We start from the raw sequence: 24993 nt of genomic DNA on the forward strand, positions 1-24993 counted from the left end.
GTGAGCCCAGAGGCTTGCCTCTTCCCATACATAGAATGCTTTCAAACTGCCTGCTCCCTTTGTTCCCCTCCTGCCTGTCTCCTGAGCTCTGAGTCCTAAACATTCCCACCAAATAAAATAACTGTCTCCTTTCAGGTTGTGGCTATATTTTTTAAGCCGACAACTGTATCATAGTGTATATATGTACAGAATAATTCCATCCAACTTTCTAATTTACCATAACAGGGAGAAATTAAGGAAACTGTATATGAAAAACAAATCCAGAAAAACAAAAATTGTGAGTCATACAGTGAATATATTTTAAATTTTGGTCACATTGCCCTCCAAAAAGTTCCAGGACTTTCTTCATTAACGTTACCTTTCCCTCTGTTCTTAGCACCAAAGCTGTGTACTGTGCTGCTAGCCTGTTTCTTCAAACCAGACTTTATAAATAAGTGTAGCAACACTATTTCATGCCTCCAGTGTGATGATCTATGTCAACGTCAACTGAGAGAACATGAACATACCCTTAAGTCTATCTTTTCCTCTAAGGTGACCCAATGGCTACCATTCAAACATTCTAGATCCTCAAGAACACAGAGCTAGTGATCCCCCCAAATAAAGACCTGGGGAACTGTATTAACTATTCACAAGCCATTATAGAACCAAGGCAATTCTCATGCTATTTCAATGTGCACGCATGAGGGGTATATGATCCTTCAGAACTCACTGGATCTGTTACTAACTTGACTCTGTAACACTCTGAGACATCAGCAGTATTTTTAAGGGGAATTGTGAAATTCTCAGAAGATTGAGATAATGAAATTAATTTGAATTCATCTTCTCCTTGAAGTTAACCTGATAGCTTATGACATACTTGGTGAGAGAAGAAGCTGTTTTTTGGCATTAAACAAAATAATACCTAAACTTAAAGATGCCAGATTTTCTAAAATGCAAATCTTGTCATCTCTTTTGCTTTCTATCCCTATATATTTCCTTCCCACCTATGGGATCAAGTTCAACATCTTTAGCATATCTAACTTCCTGCATGTTTAAGTTCATCTCCTTTCAGGAGCCCCACACTCACTGTGTAATTCAGTTATATATTAGGAATGTTCTATATGCTTCTTTTACTGTTTGTAACATTACCAACCACCATCATTCCCTGACTTCTATCTAGAAAACTTCCAACTCATCATTCAAAACTCAGCTGAAATATCAGCTTCTCTGTGAGCACTTTTCTGGCACTTCCCACCTACACCCCCAAACCTGTACTCTTAGTCCAACACTGCTCTGTGCTCTGGCACCTTATGCATTCCTCTCTCTCAACAATTTTTTTTTAAATTGAATTGTTAACACATCTGTGGCCCCACAAGTCAAGAGTTCCTCCAGAACACCTATGCATCTCAATGTCAAATGTACTACTTAGAACATTTAGACCTCTTAGTTCTTTGTATAAAAAGGCATATCCTCTGGTCTATATACCACCATCAGCAAGACTAAAGAGGAGGCCGTAAACTCTGCCATCTCCTAATAAGTTAGCCTCTTCTCCCTCCCTACCAACCCCTTTCTACAACCATCACTGTGGGAAACATCAATACAATTCCACTGTGCTATTTTTCTCAAAGTGGCCCTGACCTGACTTTACTGGCAGCCCTCCTTGTCTCTTTTGCCACTTCAAGGTTTTTATTCCTCTCTCTTCTCTAAAAGTTATGTTTTGAATTTCAGCCTCCCTTCAGAGGAAGAGGACAAAGAGGAAGGGAGAATAAAGAAAACACAATAAGTCATTTATCTAAAGTTACTTATGAAAGCTCCTAACCTCCTAATCTTAACTTACCACACTTCCACCCACTTTCATTACAAAGGAGGATGCAGGAAGCCAAGAGCTACACTGTCTAATATGGTAACCACTAGCTGTATGTGGCTACTGAGCACCCGAAATGTGAATCCAAGCTGAAACATGCTGTTAATGTATATAAAATTCACCCCAGTTTGCAGGATGAAAAAAAATGAATGCAAGATATCTGGTTAATAATTTTATATTGACTACATGTTGAAATGATGTTTTAGGCTGATAGATTATTAAAATTAAATTTACTCTTTCTTTTTAATGTGGTAACTAGAAAAATGTACCTTATGCATGTTGTTTGCGTGTGTGGCCCACCTATTTCTATTGGACAGCTCTGCTTTAGCCTTACGTGTCCTGAGAATAGAAACAGAGGAGGTGCTCTCTTCCTCCTTGAACTCATACACATCAAAACTGTGGCTGACAGTGGAGGAGGGTGAATCCAGTTGGCTCAGGTAGGAAGTATTTCTGAGATTCAACACAGGCTCTGCCTGGGATACCTGAAGAGTGGGTAACACTGGGCAGCCTCAGAGAAAATTCTTTCAGGTGTCAAGAGTTTGCACATCTCAGGTGGACTTGACCTTACATACCTATCTCAGATGCAAAATTATTCCTTTCTTTAAAGTTATTCCTGGTCAGTTAGTACAGTGTCTAACAATTATGTGCACAAAGGGTGAAAGAAATTCCTGAGGCGGAAATCTACATTTGGAAGAAGGGGAGAGACTTCCTTGCTCTGTCCTCCAAGGTGCCCTTTTGGTTTACTCTTTGATGACAAAAGGGCACCTTGAAGGACAAAGCACAATTAGAGTTGGGGAGTGGAGATGTAGTCATGATTTCAAGGGAAATATCCTACCCTTTGGGCTTCCCAGGTGAAACTAGTGGTAAAGAACCCTCCTGCCAATGCAGGAGACATAAAAGAAATGGGTTCAATCCCTGGATCAGGAAGATCCCGTGGAGGAGGGCATGGTAACCCACTCCAGTATTTTCGCCTGGAGAATCCCATGGACAGAGGACATGGGTAGGCTATACAGTTCATAGGGTTGCAAACAGTTGGACATGCCTGAAGAAACTTAGCATGTTTGCATGCATCCTACCCTTAGTAGCTTTTTCTACTGAGAAAAAGTTGTAACAGCAACATCATGGAAGAAAATAAAGACAAGGTTGCAGCTGCAGAGACTGCCAGAAAAAGCATACAGTGGAAGTGTGAATCAATAATAATAAAATACAGAAAAATTGACACTGGTAGTATGCCTTGCATTTTTAAGTTATTTTTAACTATGGTAAGATACACATAATGTGACACATTACAATTAATTTTTTTAGTGTACAGTTCTGTGGCATTAAATACATTCACATTGTTGAGCAACAATTACCACCATTCAATCTATAACTTTTTTCTTCCAAAACTGAAACTCTAGATTCATTAAACAACAATTCCCCATTTCCTTACCCCAAGCTGGTGGTGACCACTATTCTAGTTTCTGTCTCTATCAGTTTGACTACTCCAGGAAACTTCTATAAATGGAGTCATACAGCATTTGTCGTTTTGTGATTGGTCTATCCATGTTTCTGCATGTTTCAGAATTTCCACTCTTTATTAGGTTGAATAAATATCACACTGTATGTATATCACATTTTTTTCATTCATTCATCCATTGATGAGCATTTGAGTTGCTTTCATCTTTTGATCATACTTTGGTATGATCAAACACTTTACAGATATTTTTAAATGATCTTTCATTTGGTCCATATGGGCTCTTAATCGCTTCAGTCATGTCCAAGACTGTGCAACTCTATGGACTGTAGCCTGCTAGGCTCCTCTCTCCATGGGATTCTCCAGCAAGTATACTGTAGTGAGTTGCCATTTTCTTCTCTAGGGGATCTTCCCAACCCAGGGACTGAACCTTTGTCTCTCACATATCCTGCACTGGCAGGCAGGTTCTTTACCACTAGTGCCACCTGGGTAGCCATTGATCCACATAAAACCCCCCAAAAATATTCTTTTAAAAATTTGGAGTGAAAGCTTCTTGCTGAGGCAGAACCAGAAGACAGTCCTCATCAATTTTGTCCAACAGATAATTATTATTATTTTCATAAGACAAGGAAATGTAGGGGAGTATGCCAAAAAATTCTCCTCTTGATTTGCACTTATGCAGACTTCTTTTGAAGTTCAAAACTTGTTTTAAATAGGCACTTTTTCTTTATATAAAATAAAAGAATTATAATTTAAAAGATAAGAACCATAAAATTCATAGAAGAAAACACAGGCAGAACACTCTTACCATAAATCATAAAAGCATCTTTTTGGGATCTGTGACTTACAGCAAAGGAAACAAAAGCAAAAATAAATAAATAGGACCTAATAAAACATAAAACTTTTGTATAGCAAAGGAAACCATTGACAAAAGATAAACACAACCTACTGTATGGTAGAAAATATTTGCAAATGATATGACCAACAAAGCAATTAAAATCCAAAATATATAAACAGCTCATACAACTCAATTTCAAAAAACATCAACCTGATTAAAAATGGACAGAAGACGTGAATAGTCATTTTTCCAAGATGATATCTAGGTGGCCAACAGGCAGATGAAAAGGTACTCAGCACCATTAATCATCAGAGAAAGGCAAATCAAAAAAACAAATGAGACATCTTTTCATACTTAACAACATGGCCACCATCAAAAAGTCTAGAAACAAAAATGTTGGCAAACATATAGACAAAAAGAACGTTTGTATGCTGGTGGTGGGACTGTAAATTGGTGCAACCAATTTGGAAAACACTTTGACAAAAAGTAGAACTACCATCAGTTCAGTCGCTCAGTCCTGTCCGACTCTGCGGCCCCATGAATGGCAGCACGCCAGGCCTCCCTGTCCATCACCAACTCCCGGGGTTCACTCAAACTCAGGTCCATTGAATTGGTGATGCCATCCAGCCATCTCATTCTCTGTCGTCCCCTTCTCCTCCTGCCCCCAATCCCTCCCAGCATCACAGTCTTTTCCAGTGAGTCAACTCTTCCCATGAGGTGGCCAAAGTATTGGAGTTTCAGCTTTAGCATCAGTCATTTCAACGAACACCCAGGACTGATCTCCTTGAGAATGGACTGGTTGGATCTCCTTGCAGTCCAAGGGACTCCCAAGAGTCTTCTCCAACACCACAGTCCAAAAGCATCAATTCTTCGGCAATCAGCTTTCTTCACAGTCCAACTCTCACATCCATACATGACCACGGGAAAAACCATAGCCTTGACTAGACGGACCTTGGTTGGCAAAGTAATGTCTCTGCTTTTTAATATGCTGTCTAGGTTGGTCATAACTTTCCTTCCAAGGAGTAAGCGTCTTTTAATTTCATGGCTGCAATCAGCATCCGTAGTGATTTTGGAGCCCAAAAAAATAAAGTCTGACACTGTTTTGCCATCTATTTCCCATGAAGTGATGGGACCAGATGCCATGATCTCAGTTTTCTGAATGTTGAGCTTTAAACCAACTTTTTCACTCTCCTCTTTCAACAATTCCATTCCTTGGTATATATTTGATGAAAAAGAAAATGTTAATTAGAAAAGATATACGCAACCCAATGTTCATAGCAGCATTTTTTCAGTAGCCAAAATGTGGAAGCAACCTTAGTGTCTATCAACAGATGAATGGATAAAGAAGATGAATATTCTATGTATGCTACTGCTGCTGCTAAGTCGCTTCAGTCGTGTCCGACTCTGTGCAACCCCACAGACAGCAACCCACCAGGCTTCCCCGTCCCTGGGATTCTCCATGCAAGAACACTGAATATACATATACCTAAAATGTGTGCATGCTGCGTGTTCAATCAATCATGTCTGACTCTTTGCAACCCTATGGACTGTAGCCCACCAAGTTCCTCTGTCCGTAGGATTCTCCAGTCAAGAATATTGGAGTGGGTTGCCATTTCCTCCTCCAAGGGATTTTCCCAACCCAGGCACTCAGCCTGCATCTCCTACTTCTCCTGCATTGCCAGGAAGATCCTTTAGCACTGAGCCACCTGGGATTCCTTAATGGAATATTACTCAACCATAAAAAATAATGAAATCCTGCCATTTGCTACAACATGGATGGACTGGAGGGTATTATGCTCAGTCTAATAAGTCAGACAGAGAGAGACAAATACTGCATGTTATCACCTATATGTGGAATCTAAAAACAAGCAAATGAATACAACAAAACAGAAACAGACTCACAGATACAGAGAACAAACTAGTGGTTACCAGTAGAGAGAGAAGGAAGGGCAGACAGGCACAACAGGAGATTAAGAGATACCAACAATTATGTATTAAATAAGCTTCAAAGACATATTGCACAACGTAGGCAACTATAGTTGCTATTTTACAATAACTTTAAATTGAGCATTATCTATAAAAATATTGAATTACTGCTTTGTATAGCTAAAATAATATAAAACTGCATATCAACTATACTTTAATAATAAAAATAATAATTTTTTAAGTTTGGGAAAAAAGAAACTGCTGAAACTCATACTTGGCAACAATAAATAAGGATAAATTTTGGTACAATTTTTATTGATAATAATATATTACCAACATTATAATAAAATATTTATTGAGTGCCAAGCACTGTTACAAATGTTTTCATATATTAACTCACTCAATCTCAAACACTCTTTAATGGGGATATGATTTAACTTTGTCTTCTCCAGTTAAAATTAGGAAAACAGATAAATAACTAGTCACTCAATCAGTAAATAATAGAAAAGACTTTGAATTTTAAGAAATTCTCCTCTGGAAATATTTATTTTAGATCTAGTAACATTTATTACTTTTAAGTATAGTTTTCCTTGACTCTTTACAACAGTCCTAAAAAGGAACTTTAGCTCACCAAAGTGTCCCATTCAGGAGTTATTTCTAAAGTTTACCCATAATTTTCTTCAGAGCAACCTTCATCTCCTCATTCCTGAGGCTGCAGATCAGAGGATTTAAAAGTGGAGTTGCACTTGAGTACAGCATGGTCAGGAACTTCTGCAGCCCCGGCTGACCGGCTCCCCTGGGCTTACACACAGCACTGAGACTGAGCCGTGAGAAGGAACACAGCTGTCAGGTGGGAGGTGCGTGTGGAGAAGCTCTTCTCCCACGTGAGCCTTTGGGGACCTGAGCCACAGCTCGAAGTCCCAGAGTGCAGGACACAAGAGTGCGGAACCAAGTGACGAATGTGACCCCAGCACTGAAAGTGCTGCAAGTCAGAGCTGTCCTGGGGACAGGGACACATGATATGGCCAGCATCGCCCCAAGATCACAGAGGGGGTGATCAATGACATTTGAACCACAGAACGGAACTTGGGAGATAAGAGCAGCAGGTGTAACTAACCATAAGAATCCACCCACCCAGGAAGCAGACACAAGGGTTCCACAGACTTTCCTGGTCATTATGGTTGGGTAGTGCAATGGACAGCAGATGGCAACATATCTGTCAAATGCCATAAGGGCCAGGAAGAAGAGTTCTGTGGCACAAAGAGAGAGGAAGATGTGGAACTGTAGGATACAGCCATGATAGGAGATGGTCTTGGTCTTGGATAGGAAGTTGAACAACATGCTGGGCACATTGGAATGGATGTAGCAGATCTCCAGGAATGAGAAGTTGGCCAATAAAATATACATGGGAGTGTGGCGTTGCTGGTCCCACCACACAGCACAGATAATAGCACTGCTGCCCAACAAGGTCAAGAGGTAGATGATGGAGAATAAAACAAAAAGGAGAATCTCTATTTCTTGGCTACACAAGAAACCCAGCAGGACGAATTCATGAAAGGGAGCAGTGACACTCTTGTTATGCAAAACATGCATTTTCCTCTAACCTGTAATGTGCACAGACATAAACAGAAGTGCATGTTAAGGGTCTGTTTTATTCAGTTTTTCATGCCTCAATTTCTCATTGGAAGTAAGTGGCATTATAAGTAGAGAATAAACTGGAATATCAGTATTTAGTCAATATGAATAATTTTTCTCAAAATAACATTGATATAAAACAGAATAGCACCATTGATAATATTACTTAAATATTACTTCACTTTAAATAGTTCTTCTAGAACATTTTCTTCCAATTTTAGCCTGTAAGAAAAATAGAGATAGAAATGAATCATTAAACACCTTGACTGGCCACCTTTGTTTAACTCAAGTAGCACTAATAAGCTTCAGAAATGTAGTCATTAAATGTCACTGCTACCATTAAGCTGGACGTGGATTATCTATCGTTTTGATAATCACTACAAGGTCCATAAGCTCTCCTCCCTATTTAACTAAAATACTATAGACTCTTGGTAAATCAAATAAATACACTAATTTATTTATGCTTCCATTTTTAAAAAACTTACATTCCCAATTGATTATGTGAAAAATACACCTTGCTTTAAAAATTACTGTTATGTTATATAAGTACGGACTTCCATGATAGCTCAGTTGTTAACAAATCTGCCTGTAATGCAGGAGACCCCGGTTCAATTCCTGGATCAGGAAGATCCTCTGGAGAAGGTTTAGGCTATCCACTCCAGTATTCTGGCCTGGAGAGTTCCATGGACTACAGTCCATGGGGTCACAAAGAGTCGGACACGACTGAGCAACTTTCACTTTCACTTATATGGGTATAATAGCCAGAGAAGTTTGAACCTAGAGGTTTTTCAGAAGCTATGAATTGACAACAAAGAAAGCAAAATATGGAGGTTACACTACTAAGTTAGAGGCTGTGCTGTGCTTAATCGGTCAGTTATGTCCAACTCTTTGCAACCCCATGGACTGCAGCCTAACAGGCTCCTCTGTCCTTAGGGATTCTCCAGGCAAGAACACTGGAGGGGATTGCCATGCCCTCCTCCAGGGGATCTTCCCAACCCAGGGAATGAACCCAGGTCTCCTGCATTGCACTGTTTCTTTACCGACTGAGCCACCAGGGAAGCACAGGGATATAAAATGAAAGAGAGCTCATAAATAACCGGAGGTTAATTCAACAATTCCCAGTCTAAATTAAGGAATATAGCATGTGCTTTAAAATATTTAAATTGTTTTAATTTAATTCCAATTATCCTCTGTGGAGTGCCCTTCATTCACATTTGCTATGCACTTTCAGTTCCATTTGCAAAATTTGCTAGTCTACTATTTTTAAAAATCATATCATATACTTTAGCTTTTAGTTAGAATAGATTTTCAATCCACTTATTTTTCTTTCCTTATTAATTTATACTATTTTCCCTCAATTTTCATTTTAAATATATAGGGCTTAGTTTAAAAATAATAATAATAAATAAAGGAAGGGCTCAACATTTTAATGCTTCCGAAGTGCGAAGTCAAAGTGACTGTTTAAGAAGGCAATGTAAGTTGTATCACAGTTTAATTTTAAAAAAAGAATAAAGAATCAGAATTCAAGAGGGCTATAATGAAGTCCTGGATCTTTTAAAAACAGTATTTATAACCTGGGACAAGTGACTCTCTCTTTCTCTCTCTCTGCTTCAATATCTGCATCTGCAAAATCAGAGTAATATCTAGGTTGCTTCCATGTATTATTGTAAATAGTGTTGCGATGAACACTGGGGTACATATGTCTTTTTCAGTTGCGGTTTCCTCAGAGTATATGCTCAGTGGTGGGATTCTTGGGTCTTATGGTAGTTATTTTTATTCCTAGTTATTTAAAGAATCTCCATACTATTCTCCATGTATCAAATTACATTCCCATTAACAATGCAAGAGAGTTCCCATTTCTTCACACTCTCTCCAGGATTTAATGTTTGTAGATTTTTTGATGATGGTCAATCTGACTGCGGTTAGGTGATACCTCATTGTAGTTTTCATGTGCATTTCTCTATTAATAAGTGATGTTGAACATCTTTTCATATGTGTATTAGCCATCTGTATATCTTCTTTGGAGAAATGTCTGTTTAGGTCTTCTGCTCACTTTTTGATTGGGTTGTTTGTTTTTCTGGTATTGAAATGCATGAGCTGCTTTGTATATTTTGGAGGTTAATCCTATATATACAATGGACTATTCAGTTCAGTCACTCAGTTGTTTCCGACTCTTTGTGACCCCATGAATTATAGCATGCCAGGCCTCCCTGTCCATCACCAACTCCCGGAGTTCACTTAAACTCACGTCCATCAAGTTGGTGATGCCATCCAGCCATCTCCTCTCTGTCGTCCCCTTCTCCTCCTGCCCCCAATCCCTCCCAGCATCAGAGTCTTTTCCAGTGAGTCAGCTCTTCCCATGAGGTGGTCAAAGTATTGGAGCTTCAGCTTCAGCATCAGTCATTCCAATGAACACCCAGGACTGATCTCCTTGAGAATGGACTGGTTGGATCTCCTTGCAGTCCAAGGGACTCCCAAGAGTCTTCTCCAACACCACAGTCCAAAAGCATCAATTCTTCGGCAATCAGCTTTCTTCACAGTCCAACTCTCACATCATACATGACCACCAGAGAAACCAAGGCCTTGAATAGATGGACATTGGTTGGCAAAGTAATGTCTCTGCTTTTTAATATGCTATCTAGGTTGGTCATAACTCTCCTTCCAGGAATAAGCGTCTTTTAATTTCATGGCTGCAGTCAGCATCTGCAGTGATTTTGGAGCCCAAAAAAATAAAGTCTGACACTGTTTCCACTGTTTTGCCATCTATTTCCCATGAAGTGATGGGACCAGATGCCATGATCTAAGTTTTCTGAATGTTGAGCTTTAAGCCAACTTTTTCACTCTCCTCTTTCACTTTCATCAAGAGGCTTTTGAGTTCCTCTTCACTTTCTGCCATAAGGGTGGTGTCATCTGCCTATCTGAGGTTATTAATATTCCTCCCAGAAAACTTGATTCCAGCTTGTGCTTCTTCCAGCCCAGCGTTCCTCATGATGTACTCTGCAAATAAGTTAAATAAGCAAGGTGACAATATACATCCTTGACGTACTCCTTTTCCTATGTGGAACCAGTCTGTTGTTCCATGGTCAATTCTAACTGTTGCTTCCTGACCTGCATACAGGTTTCTCAAGAGGCAGGTCAGGTGGTTGGGTACTCCTATCTCTTTCAGAATTTTCCACAGTTTGTTGTGATCCACACAGTCAAAGGCTTTGGCATAATCAATGAAGCAGAAATAGATGTTTTTCTGGAACTCTCTTGCTTTTTCCATGATCCAGCGGATGTTGGCAATTTGATCTCTGCTGCCTCTGCCTTTTCTAAAACCAGCTTGAACATCACGTGAACGCGACGTTCACGGTTCACATATTGCTGAAGCCTGGCTTGGAGAATTTTGAGCATGACTTTACTAGCATGTGAGATGAGTGAAACTGTGCGGTAGTTTGAGCACTCTTTGGCATTGCCTTTCTTTGGGATTGGAATGAAGACTGACCTTTTCCAGTCCTGTGGCCACTGCTGAGTTTTCCAAATTTGCTGGCATATTGAGTGCAGCACTTTCACAGCATCATCTTTCAGGTGTTGAAATAGCTCAACTGGAATTCCATCACCTCCACTAGCTTTGTTCATAGTGATGCTCTCTAAGGCCCACTTGACTTCACATTCCAAGATGTCTGGCTCTAGGTCAGTGATCACACCATCGTGATTATGGTCGTGAATATCTTTTTTGTACAGTTCTTCTGTGTATTCTTGCCACCTCTTCTTAATATCTTCTGCTTCTGTTAGGTCCATACCATTTCTGTCCTTTATCGAGCCCATCTTTGCATGAAATGTTCCCTTGGAATCTCTAATTTTCTTGAAGAGGTCTCTTGTTTTTCCTATTCTGTTGTTTTCCTCTATTTCTTTGCATTGATCACTGAGGAAGGCTTTCTTATCTCTCCTTGCTATTCTTTAGAACTCTGCATTCAGATGCCTATCTTTCCTTTTCTCCTTTGCTTTTCGCTTCTCTTCTTTTCACAGCTATTTGTAAGACCTCCTCAGACAGCCATTTTGCCTTTTTGCATTTCTTTTCCATGGGGATGGTCTTGGTCCCTGTCTCCTGTACAATGTCACGAACCTCCGTCCATAGTTCACCAGGCACTCTATCTATCAGATCTAGTCCCTTAAATCTATTTCTCACTTCCACTGTATAATCATAAGGGATTTGATTGAGGTCATATCTGAATGGTCTAGTGGTTTTCCCTATTTTCTTCAATTTAAGTCTGAATTTGGCAATAAGGAGTTCATGATCTGAGCCATAGTCAGCTCCTGGTCTTGCTTTTACTAACTGTATAGAGCTTCTCCATCTTTGGGTGCAGAGAATACAATCAATCTGATTTCGGTGTTGACCATCTGGTGATGTCCATGTGTAGAGTCTTCTCTTGTGTTGTTGAAAGAGGGTGTTTGCTATGACCAGTGCGTTCTCTTGGCAAAACTCTATTAGCCTTTGCCCTGCTTCATTCCACGCTCCAAGGCCAAATTAGCCTGTTACTCCAGGTGTTTCTTGACTTCCTACTTTTGCATTCCAGTCCCCTACAATGACGCGATGCCGGCTCTGAGCGTGCAGACAATGGACTATTCAGTTCAGTTCAGTTTGGTTCAGTCACTCAGTTGTGTCCGACTCTTTGCGACCCCATGAATCACAGCACACCAGGCCTCCCTGTCCATCACCAACTCCCGGAGTTCACTCAAACTCATGTCCATCGAGTCGGTGATGCCATCCAGCCATCTCATTCTCTGTTGTCCCCTCTCCTCCTGCCCCCAATCCCTCCCAGCATCAGAGTCTTTTCCAGTAAGTCAACTCTTTTCATGAGGTGGCCAAAGTATTACTTAGCCATAAATTGCATTTGAGTCAATTCTAATGAAGTGGGTGAACCTAGAGTGAAGTAAATCATAAAGCAAATATCATATATTGATGGATGTATGTGGAATTAGAAAGATGGTACTGATGAACCTATTTTCAGGGCAGCAGTGGAGACACAGACATAGAGAACAGACTTATGAACACAACGGGTGAAGGAGATGGTAGGACAAATTGAGAGAGTAGCACTGAAACATGCACATTACCATATGTATAATAGATAGCCAGTGGGAATTTGTTGTATGACACAGGGAGCTCAAACCTGGTGCTCTGTGACAACCTAGAGGGGGTGGGATGGGGTGGTAGGTGGGAGGAAATTTCAGGAGGGAGGGGACATATGTCCCCTATGGCTGATTCATGTTGATATATGGGAGAAACTAGCACAATATTGAAAATTTATCCTCCAAGTAAAAATAAATAAATTTTTAAAAATCAGAGTAACAATATCTACCATGGAAATTAATGAAACATTAAATGTAACATATTCTTAAAGCACCTAGCCTAGAGTAAATAAATGTTTAGTGTGAGCTCCACTTATTGCCCTAGTTATCATAAGCAAAACATGAGCCCATTGATCTGATTCTTCCTTTAAAAGTATCTGTTTGAACCTAAAATATAGCTTCCATACACATTCTTATCTCTGAGTATTCAATCTAACAAATTATATGAGTTCAATGCACTTCTATGGTGTTAACTTATAATGGAAAAAATGTCTTAAAATCCCATCATATATAACTCAGAATGAATCTCTCAAAAATATACTCGAATTCCCAAATAGCGCATGAAATTTGCTCACTGAAATAACCACTTTAATAATTCCTTACCTTTTGAATTAAACCCCTTTTGATAATTATCTATACAATGCTTCTGTTTCTCTGATCCGCAACCTATTGGTCATTATTCTTCTTTTAGTACCTTCCACAAAGCGGTTCAGCTACAGATTTGTTAAACAGACATTTATGGGTTGCTTGAAAAAAACCACTATGAGGAAAATTTCCATTTTAGTTAAAGTTTAGAAGTCCAGGCATAACTTTATCCTTTACTGCCTTGTATATGTTAAAGCTAGGAGAGTAGAACTGGAGTTGCATCCCTTTAGTCTGGATTGATAAAGCTTTTTTCACCCAGAGAACAGCTTCAAATAATCCAGGTTTTTAAAATATTTGATACTTAAAGAAAGACAGAGTATTCAGGAATTCTGTTCCCTCCTCTGCCTGCGATAGGATTCTTCCTTCATTCCCTCTTGGCTTCCCTCCCTTTCCCAATCTAGAATGAGTAAGAGCTAGTAACATGGACCACCCTCCTCTCCTCCAACCCGAACCTTTTCATCTTTTTCAGCATTCACTTGAATGAGCACTTTTAATAAAGGTGACAATAGACAGGACATGGTGCTACAATAATACAATACTGATCACTGAGGTGATTGTGGCCTGGATATGATTACAAGTAAAAACAGCAAGGTGATTTGGAAAGGGTGGGAAGCACTTGGAATGATGGTATGAATTTGGAGGGGATCTATGGCATAGAAAGTAATCATGTGGAAATTCTACTACTAGGAGAATAATTATACAATCAGAGGAGATATTAAATAATGAGATCTTTCAAGGAGTTATTCACAATGCAAATGACTAAAACTGGTTTAGGAATTTTTAAGACAATAAAACCTGAAGTCTGAGACATTTGAAAAATTTTTCCATAGTGGATTTCCCTGTATGTTAGGATTATTTCAAAGAGAAATGCTCATTTTCACGGCAATTTTATCAAAGAAAAAAACCCTAGGGCCTTGCCCCACCTGGCCACCTTGCACTGATAAAATACCACGCACTGAAATTCTCAATTAACTGACCACCTCAAGACATCTATTCATTCATTTAATACATAAATAATATCAATCTGTTGTGTGGAAGACAGAATAAAAGGAGGGATTCATTCACACTCACTCTGATGAGGTATGTCCAACCTCCACTAGAATTCAAGGGTCCTGTCTGCAGAAGAAGGCATACATTCCTAGCATTCAATCACTTCTGGCTTTGACAGGATTATTATTTAAGGAAAATCCATCTCTTTTTTCTCCCCTCCCCTTAATGTGTTTTCTTTCTCCTGAGGACCCACACAAAAGAAACACTGGGAGATGTCCTGATTGCCCTCTAGGGTACACAAAAATTTTTTTTAATGAGTCTTGAAAAGAAAGCAATTTGGATGCACAATCTCTGACTTACTGGAAGTATATTCCTGTGACATCTCAGACTTGTTGAGGAATATTCTGATCCTAAAAAAGCTTCACTTTATCCATAGTAAAGTTCTTCTGAGAACAACTGCTCTAGATGAGAATGGATACAGTTTGGTCAGATCAATTTCCCTGTGAGCATCACAAACTTGAAAGTAACTTGTTTTTTAACTGTTATCACAACAGATAAATGATAAATACATGAACAATGGAAAGGGGTCACATATTCCATAACCAGCACCCCTTCTTCTTTCTTCCTTTTTCTGATCTTTTGGTGACTGGCATCTGGTTGTTGATTTTTAGGGTAAAAGAATATCATGGTACCACAGCTGTTCAATTATTTTTGGCTTCTTAATAAAGACTGATGTATCAATATAAGATAATGATGAAGGAAACTGAAGAAGGCACAAGTAAATGGAAAAATATTCCATGGGTCCATGTTCATGGATCAGAAGTAATATTGTTGAAATGTTCATACTCACCAAAGCAATCTATTCAACCAAGGCATGTGTGCTCAGTCATGTCTGACTCTTTGCAGCCCCATAGACCATAGGCTCCTCTGTCCATGGGATCATCCAGACAAGAATACTGGAATGGGTTGCCATTGCCTTCTCCAGGGGATCTTCCTGACACAGAGATCAAACCTGCATCTTCTGTTTCTTCTGCTTTGGCAGGTATGTTCTTTACCACTGAGCCACTTGGGAGGCCAATTTGCAGACTCAATGAAATCTCTCAAAATTCCAATGGTACTTTTCACAGAAATAGAAAAATCAATTCTAAAACTTGTATGGAACCACAAAAGGCACCAAAGCAATCTTAAGAAGGAAGAACACTGCTGGAGGCATCAAACTTCCTGATTTGAAACTATATTGCAAAGCTATAGTAATCAAAAGAGTATAATATTGGCATTAAAAACAAACACATTGACCAACAGAACAGCATGGAGAATCCAGAAATAAATCCATGAGTGAGTGAGTGAGTGAGTGAAGTCACTCAGTTGTGTCCAACTCTTTGCAACCCCATGGACTGTAGCCCACCAGGCTCCTCCATCCATGGGATTCTCCAGGTAAGAATACTGGAGTGGGTTGCCATTTAATATTTGACAAGGGAGTCAAGAATGCTCAGTGGAAAAAAGGCAATCTCTTCAACAAAAATTTGAGAAAATTGGATAGTCACATATAAAAGAATGAAACTAGACCCCTATCCTACACTTATCACAAAGATTAACTAAAAATGGATTGAATATTTAAACATAAGTCCTGAAGCCATAAAAACCCTAGAAGAAAACAAAAGCTTCTTGACATGGATCTTGGCAATGACTTTTCAGCTATGACACCTAAAGTATAAGCAACAAAATCAAAGACAAACATGAGGTATGATATCAGACTTAAAAGTTTCTGCACAACAAAAGTAGCAATCAACAAAATGAAAAGACAACCTATGGAATGGGAAAAAATATTTGCAAACCATATATCTGATAGTGAGTGAAAGTTGCTCAGTCGTGTCCAATTCTTTGCGACCCGATGGACTATACAGTCCATGGAATTCTCCAGGCCAGAATACTGGATTGGGTAGCATTTCCCTTCTCCAGGGGATCTTCCCAACCCAGGTCTTCTGCAATGCGGATGGATTCTTTACCAGCTGAGCCACAACGGAAGCCCAAGAATACTGGAGTGGATAGCCTATCCCTTCTCCAGCAGATCTTGCTGACCCAGAAATTGAACTGGGGTCTCCATAAGGGGTTAATATCCAAAATGTATAAAGAACTCATGAACTCAAGAGGAAAAAACAAACAATCCAATTAAAAACTGGACAAAGAACCTGAATAGGCATTTTCCCAAAGATTTATGAATGGCCAACAGGTACATGAAAAGTTACTCAAAATCACTAATCATAAAGAAATATAAATCAAAACCACAATGAGATATCACCTCACACCTGTTAGAATGGCTAGCATCAAAAAAGACAAGAGATAACAACTGCTTATCAAGGATGTAGAAAAAGGGACCTTTGTCCACTCTTGGTAAGAGTGTAAATTGGTATGCCATTATGGAAAACAGTATGAAGGTTACTCAAAAAGTTAAAAATAGAACTACCATCTAATCTAGCAAGTCTACTTCTGAGAATATATCTAATCTAACAAGTCTACTTCTGAGAATTATATATATATATTTTTGACATTGTAATTTTCCTTTAAGTAGTCTACTCTAGGGAAATGTTCTAATATTAAACAAAAATTTAAGCCCAGTGATTTTTATTGCATTATTTTAAGACCAGAACATTTTAAATAGCCTAAAAACCCTAGGGAAATGATATTAAAACAACACTCAGTATTATGCAGCTTTAATAGTATTTAAGAGAGTTTTAGTTACATGGAAAAATGCAGGCTATAAATGTAAGCAGAATACTAAGTGCTGTATGACCTCATATGTATAAATTTTTACAACAAAAAAGACCAGAGGGAATAAGCCAAGTTTTAACCTGAATTATCTGTGCTTGAAAAAATTGTGAGTAATTTTTTAGCTCCCTTAATTTTTCTGACTCTTCCAAATTTTTGTTTAAACACAAGTTACCTTGATAATCAGAATTTTAAAAAATTGCAACAGTGATACCCAGCACACAGGGTGTTGTAAGGATTAAATAAAATGAGTTAAATATAAGAATTTGTCACAGTATCTAGCATAAGATATCAATAGCAATTGTTTCCCATCTTTGACAGGTAAAGATGGAAGGTAAATAGTTTACTATTTAAGAACTCAGGCTTCACTCTCAGAGAGAACTGAATTCAGATATTGTCATCCCCATTTATTAAATGTTACAAATTATTTAATTAACATAAGCTTCAATAGCTTCCCTATAAGTAAAAATAATAGTATATCTAACCTATCAGATTGGGAAGGGATTAAATGAAATTACTCATAAATTTACTCATCTTACTGCCTGACATGTAACAAGTCTTCAGTAAATATTAACTGCTATATTTGTATGCCAAAGTACAAGGGTAGCTACAGGCATGGATAGGCTTTTGAACCCATGTAATGAATTAAAAAATAAAAAAATAACTGTCCCTTTAATCAAAGAAGCTCAAAATTATATGGCAAATGCATAGCATCAACTGATAGAGTGGAATCATTGGTCCATTATGAGAAAAGGAGTATCAGATGTTTGAAACAACCTTAACAAAAGATGAGTCCCTGGGGTAATGACCATCCCAGCTGAGGGAATCTCAGCAAAGAGCCCCTTTAGGGAAACTGGCTTTGGCTCAGCAACAGTTTCACTGGGGACAAGTGGAAAATTCAAGCTTTCATTCTTACTACTGCTGGATGGGGAGCAGGGGAAACACGTCTTTTTCAACTTCCAAAAAACAGAAAAATATTTCCCCAAATGCTCTGGAAGTGAAAGCACAAGGGAGAGAACTCTGAGATCCAAGGGAAATGAAGAGCAGAGGAAAGGCTTATCTGCAGACAGTGTTTCCTATTCTAGTAAGTGCCTGAATCAATTCCTTCAACAAAGGGCATATTCATGAACACGGGACAGAGAAAAATATGTGTTATATTTTGACAGTGGAAATGTGAGTTGGAGAAAGTATCTTTCTACCTGTCTGGTTGAAAGAGAAACCATTACATTCAATTTTATCAACTGTAAAGGTGAAAGAAAAGAAAAATAAGTGTATTGCCTTTATTTAATCCTGTCTAATATCATCATGATTTTTTTGACTTTTATTCTAAACTACAATATTCTCCTTAAAATTTTGAAGAAAATTAAAACCCAAAATGGAAAATGGTATCATTTTCCTGTTTTTTTTTTTTTTTTCTTTCTTTCTCAAGGAAGAAAAGTATTACCTGATTGAGGATAAGGTATGGTTCCTTCAAATGGGAAAAGACTAATAACCCGAATTCTCTCCAGAAGCTAATGGCTATCATTTCTCATGATGTTGCATTTGATTTTTTTAAACTTAACTTCTAATCCGTGTCCTAGGTTTATGAAATGGCATTGGCCACTTAAAGTGAAATACAGCCTTTAGGATGCCCCGCTGGCAATCTTCCCTTTCTCCTCAACCTTGGCACAGAGACTTACTTCATTGACTTTAAACCCAAGTAGCAAGAAAGTGAGAAATTATATCCTGCATGGTAAGTCACATATGACATAAATAATGGGCTTCCTAGCAACTTGTAACATTCCAGAAATAGCAAAGGTCACAAAAATTGGTTAGGGAAAGTGGAAGATTCAGAAAAGTGCCTTCAAGAATAATAATTTTTAATGTTTGTCTTTTAAGTTTATAAAAGTAATGTATGTTATTTATAGAAATTTTAAGAAACACAGACATGTATAACTAAGAAAAGTATGCAACCTATCATCTGATCTTGAAAAACTTACCACTATTAATTTCATTTTTTCCAGAAATTTTTTACTTTTACTCAGTATTATTTACTTTTTCTAAAGAAGTATATATAAAGAATTACATAAACTCTTGCTACACAAAGAACTCTATAAAGTATGGAGGACTTTATAAATTTTTACTACTCAAAGAATTAACATTACCTTATTACTTATTAGAAATTTAGAATCCCAAACCCCGTCCACTCCTTCTGAGTCAGAATCTGTATTTTAACATGATTCCTAAAAATTCTTATGCACTGTATGAATTTTTTCTACACCTCTAATTCTTATTTAATGGGTATAAATGCTTTAAAAGCTCTGAGTATTTCTAAATTGCCAGCCAGATAAAACATGTACAAGTTAATATGCTCTCCAACAGTTTTTCTAAGTGTAATTTCATTGCACCTTTATCAACTCTGGTATCATGATTATTCATTTTTGTTAATCTGAAAAATCAAAATTATGTATTTCATATTTAAATTAGTGACCTTTATCTGGAAATGTGGAGTTATAGATTTAACTACCACAATTTACACTGAAACTTATATTAACTTAAAGTGCCTCTTAATTTTACTGAAAACAGTATTGTACCATGAATGAATATAAATATATGTTCCAAAACACCCCTTGCTTAGTATACAAGAATGCAGTAGACACTAAGCAAACTTGTATTGAATTTTTAAATTCTTTAGTTTAGTGATTAGCTTATAAAGCTAAATTTAGGAGCTAAGCCTGAAAAGACTGTAGCTAGCACACTCAGTTTATGCTAACAAAGTGGCAGTTGATAGAAAATGAACTAAGGTTCATGATGGATAGCAATCAAAAAGTTAATGCTATTATTCTAAAATGTTTTAATAAAAATATGTTAAGAAATATTTTCCTTTATTATCCACATACTGAAACTATATAAGACTGTATTGTAGACAGTTCTTAAATTTTCCAGCAACAAAAATCTCAGGTCATCTTGTCATCTTAGAAGTAATTCTAAGAAAAAAAGAAATGAAGAGAGAGACAGAGACAGAGAAACAAATGAAATAAAGTGATTAAAAGCAAGGGATGTTTTTCTATGAGAAATTTAGTGAGCTTTTCACTGAAGCTCACTAAACAAGAACGTCTTTCCATACCAGCCTATAGCGCTGTGGTCTCCTTGTTTGCAAGTTTATGAGATGAAAGAAAAAGACTAGGCCATCTGCTGCCCTCTGGAGAGAAAACATCAAGGACAATCAATCTAAATTAGAATATGGACAGCTCTAAGGATTGATCTCCTTTCAACAGAAAGAAGAAAAATGTATAAAAGAGAATTGACAAGAAAATAAAGTAAAATAGCACTTAATAATTTTAAATAAACTTATATTTTCAGACCTAAGCAAATTATATCCCTGGGTACAGAAAGAATTTACAGATGTGATTTCAAAATCACTATTGGTGTCTCTGAAGAATGCTAAAGAAAGGAAGAAAATGTTTTAAAAACTGAAACTGAACAAGGGCATCAGTTTTAAAAGCTACTTTTAAATTTTTAAATAAGCCCTTTGTTTATTAATGCCAGATTTGTTTATTATGCCAGAAAGTTTTTCAGATACAAAGTCATTTTCACCATTTTTGTGCTGTTTATCTGTTTTGAGCTTAGCCATCTATTCCCAATTGTTTATAGAATAATATGTGTTAACCTAGAAAAAGTTTTAAGTTCTCTAAAAAAGCAATTTTTAATGTTCTACATATTCTAACCAAACACACAGGTGAAAATCATGAGAAATTTTATCAAATTCACAGGGAATAAAAATACAAATGGAAGTTAATATTTGAAGGTCTTAAGATCTCATTCAATGAAACACTTTGTGAAATTCAGTAATTAACCTCCCTCACTTCAAAAACTCAATAACACAACCACTAAATGGGGCCACTCTTGTTTTAAGTTCTGTGAATAAAACTTTAAGGACTTTAGTATAATAAAAATTCAATAGAAGTCAAAAGTATAAAGTTACTGCCCAAAAAAGCCAAAGAATTTAAGCCTGCATGAGTTCCTAGAGCAAAAGAGATTATAGTACCATTGCGCTCTGTGTCAGCAACACAGTATGAGGGGTAGCCTCACGTTCTCTCCTTTAAGGCACTTAGTTGATAACACTCTTTTGTTCAGTAAATCTGTCAATTCTAGTTTTTTACAATTAAATTGCCCATGTCAAAATTTATATATTAATTTAGCATTAGCCAGACACCCTTATGGGGAAGAAAATGGCGGCCCACTCCAGTGTTCTTGCCTGGAGAATCCCATGGACAGGGGAGCCTGGTGGGCTGCAGTCCATGGGGTCGCAAGGAGTCAGACATGACTGAAGCGACTTAGCACGCATGCAGATACCCATCTGTACTGTCTAGACCAATGTTCTCCAAAGTTCAGTGCACCAGGCAACCCAATGAGAGATGCAGAAAGGAAATATCTGAAGTTCTACTTTTATTTTAATTCTAAAAAAACTTTTTTTTCAAAATCTTTACCAATATTTACTATATTTATTGCCAGTGGTTTGTTGATAGTTTAAAAGCGAATAGTCATATATAGAGGAGTACACTCAACAACTGTATTGTTGGACTGCCCAATCAAAAATAGAAACTATTGATCTAGTCCCCTCCCTTATGCTCAGGAAAATGTGCTCATCTCCTGGGGAGGAACCAGGAGACATAATTCTCTTTGTAAATGTAATTTCTGCTCCAATCCTCACAGAATGGACAGAAATGATGATGTCAAAGGTCAGAAATATTTCCCACGTTGTGAGTGAGTTCATCCTCTTGGGCTTCCCTTGCCGCTGGGAAATAGAGATCTTCCTCTTTTCCATATTCTTTATAACTTACATCATGACCCTCCTTGGAAATGTGGCAATCGTGTGCGCAGTGCGCTGGGACCACCGGCTCCACACCCCAATGTACTTCCTGCTGGCCAACTTCTCCTTCCTGGAGATCTGCTATGTCAACTCTGATGTGCCCAATATGCTGGCCAACTTCTTCTCCCAAACCAAAACCATCTCCTTTGCTCGGTGTCTCCTCCAGTTGTACTTCTTCTTCTCACTGGGCACAACAGAATGCTTATTTCTCTCCATCATGGCCTATGACCGTTTCCTGGCAATTTGCCGCCCTCTGCACTACCCCACTGTCATGACTACTAAATTCTGTAGCAGCCTGGTCATTTTTTGCTGGGTGTACGGTTTCCTCTGGTTTCTGATCCCAGTGATACTTGTTACTCGGCTACCATTTTGTGGCCCAAATGTGATTGATGACTTTCTGTGTGACCTGGGTCCTCTGTTGGCCCTGGCTTCAGCATGTGTCCCAGTCCCAGGGACTGTTCTCATATGTGGTACCATGAGCTCCCTCCTTATCTTTGCCACCTTTTTCTACACTACTGGATCCTACACCCTGGTGCTGATACTGTATCTATAGATACAAATATAAAATACCTATTTATATTTGCAAGTACTGTCATTTATCTTCTCCAAACTGCTTTTTTGCAGTTTTGCTGGGTCTAAGAAAATACTGAAAGAGGAATGAGAAAGTCCAAAATTCAAAGCTTTTTCATATCTAGCATTCTGAAGTTTGACCGTCTTCAGCAGCGTATTTACATTATTAATACAGTAATAGAATCTGAGGGACTTACAGATCTCTGAAAGGAAATATTCCTGAAGATTAGAGAGTAAGGTCATCTCTGTGGATGTCATTTTTTCCTCTCCACCTCTTAGGAAGCCATGAATGTGTCAGGAGTCAGCACAGTGACTGAATTCATACTCCTGAGCTTTCCCTGCTCTAGAGGCTCGAGTCCTCCTCTCTGTGCTCTTCTCTGCGTCCTACATCCTGACACTGATGGGGAATGGGGCCATTGTCTTTGCAGTGAAGCTGGATCACAGACTCCACACTCCCATGTACACTCTGTTGGCCAACTTCTCGTTCCTGGAGATGTGTTACATCAACACCACTGTTCCCAATATGGTAAGGAACTTCCTGTCTGAGACCAAAACCATCTCTTTCGCTGCCTGCTTCCTCCAGTTCTACTTCTTCTTCTCCATGGGCATTACTGAGACCTTCTTACTGCCCCTCATGGCTTTGATCGATACTTGGTCATCTGCCGACTTCTCCAATATCCTACCATCATGAGCAGCCATCTCTGCATGAACTTGGTGGGCCTCTGCTGGGTAACAGCCTTCCTCTGCTATCCAGTCCCTATTTATTTCATCACCCAACTCCCCTTTTGTGGCCCCAATACCTTTGACCATTTTGTCTGTGACCCTGGTCCCCTTCTGGCCCTGCCCTGCATCCCTGCCCCTGGAATTGAGCTTTCCTGTTCTATATTGAGCTCTCTTATAATCTTTATCACCTTCTTTTTCATTCTTGTGTCTTACACCCTGGTTCTCAGAGCAGTGTTGCATGTCCCTTCAGCTGCTGGCAGACGTAAGGCCTTCTCCACTTGTGGTTCCCACCTGGCTGTGGTATCTCTGCTCTATGGAACCATCATGATGATGTACATCAGCCCAACCCCTGGAAATCCAGCTGGGATACAGAAGATTGTAACCTTGCTGTACTCATCAGTGACTTCACTTGTAAACCTGCTGATCTACAGCGGGAACAAGGACATGAAGACTGCCTTGAGAAAAATTCAGATGTTTACAAAAACTGGCCAAAGCAAACAAGAGCTCATGAGTGGACCAAGATCATAATATTTATTTTTTCCTTCATACTGTTCTCCATAGTGGCTGAGCCAGTTTACATTCCCACCAACAGTGTACAAGGGTTTCCTTTTCTCCACACCCTCTCCAACATTTATTATCTGCAGAGATTTGTGATGATGACCATCAAAAAAATCTATTCCAACTTAAAAAGTAGATCTTTACTTACTGGCACCTAGAAATACAGACCCAAATTCATCTACTTCTGTCTAGACAATATGGACAATAGTACAACCAATTAAACCAGACCTGACCTTCAAAACAGGACTTGATAGACAGTAACTTGAATTAAATGACCTGAATCTGAACTTTAAACTCTTCTCCTCTCCTGACTGCCAGTAACTACTTTCCCTTTATCTGAGATCACTCTCCTCTATTGTGTGCATATTCTTACATTTGGTCTCTATCACAAATGAGCCAAAATTCTTATGTAATTAATATCCAAAAAATTAATAATGATCTTAAGTTATATGTTATAGTTATTTAGAGACCTCTTTAAAAGAATAGATTCCCAGGTTTTTCTCCAAATCCCCTAATTCACCCCAGAAATTCCCATATTAATGTGATTCTGGTGTACCTAGATCAGCACCAGTTCACACACTGACCTTACAGAGCCACTATTTAAAAAAAAATACATGACATATAGTGAGGAATAAAAATCTTACAATAATTGGTTGGGAAAGTGAAGCAAGTTATGGTGAGTAGTACAGGTGATTCAAACACTCATGACATCAGCAGTGGAAGCTTCTCCTGCCTCTATTCCCAAATTCTCCATTTACAGAATAAGAAATATATTACAGTCTTCTTACCTTTTCCTACCTGTGAAAAATAATTAAGATATCTAGAAATAGGCTCACATTTTAAAAGATTAGCATGTAGTGACAATATATCAATACTCTGGGGTTAGTTTTAAGAGAAGGAAGTTTGGGTTGAGCACGCAGCTCAAAATAGGTAAAAGCAGGCAGAGAGTAAAAGCCAGTGAGTCTGAGATATGAGACAGGTGTATGTGATTTGGCTCAACTATTTGGTCATAAATAAATTAGTCAAGTTGTCCTCTGGGGTTGATGCATTTCATTCAGGCATTCAGTAAACATTTATCTCTA

The 24993-nt window shown here is 38.3% G+C and overlaps 2 protein-coding genes and 3 pseudogenes across 12 annotated transcripts in view; 3 read left to right on the plus strand and 2 right to left on the minus strand.

Moving 5' to 3' along the window:
- The window catches only part of LOC148776805 (GTP-binding protein 10 pseudogene), a 67840-nt pseudogene that overhangs the window by 31124 nt on the left and 11723 nt on the right, over positions 1–24993 (minus strand). The window lies entirely within an intron of this gene.
- Positions 1–24993, plus strand: part of LOC148776808 (olfactory receptor 11G2-like) — a 52601-nt gene that overhangs the window by 8045 nt on the left and 19563 nt on the right. For 2 of the 10 annotated variants that reach the window (XM_088840074.1, XM_088840075.1), the window contains exon 2: positions 15349–15484. The exons of 6 other annotated variants lie outside the window; for them this stretch is intronic. In XM_088840074.1, coding sequence (XP_088696200.1) covers positions 15376–15484 — 109 coding nt within the window. In that variant the 5' untranslated portion in view covers positions 15349–15375. Of the gene's footprint in view, positions 1–15348; positions 15485–18788; positions 18941–24993 lie in introns of those variants that run through there. 2 more of the 10 variants (XM_088840080.1, XM_088840078.1) reach the window with 2 other exon arrangements.
- On the minus strand, positions 6426–7656 carry LOC148776809 (olfactory receptor 11G2-like; annotated as a pseudogene).
- LOC148776810 (olfactory receptor 11H4-like) lies at positions 21915–22613 on the plus strand. The gene has a single exon (XM_088839929.1). The coding sequence runs from the start codon at positions 21915–21917 to the stop codon at positions 22611–22613; it is 699 nt and encodes a 232-aa protein (XP_088696055.1).
- LOC148776811 (olfactory receptor 11H6-like) lies at positions 22916–24556 on the plus strand (annotated as a pseudogene).

Source organism: Moschus berezovskii, chromosome 9 (assembly GCF_049115385.1).
Source record: "Moschus berezovskii isolate FMDL1 chromosome 9, NW_MosBer_1.0, whole genome shotgun sequence".
NCBI lineage: Eukaryota > Metazoa > Chordata > Mammalia > Artiodactyla > Moschidae > Moschus > Moschus berezovskii.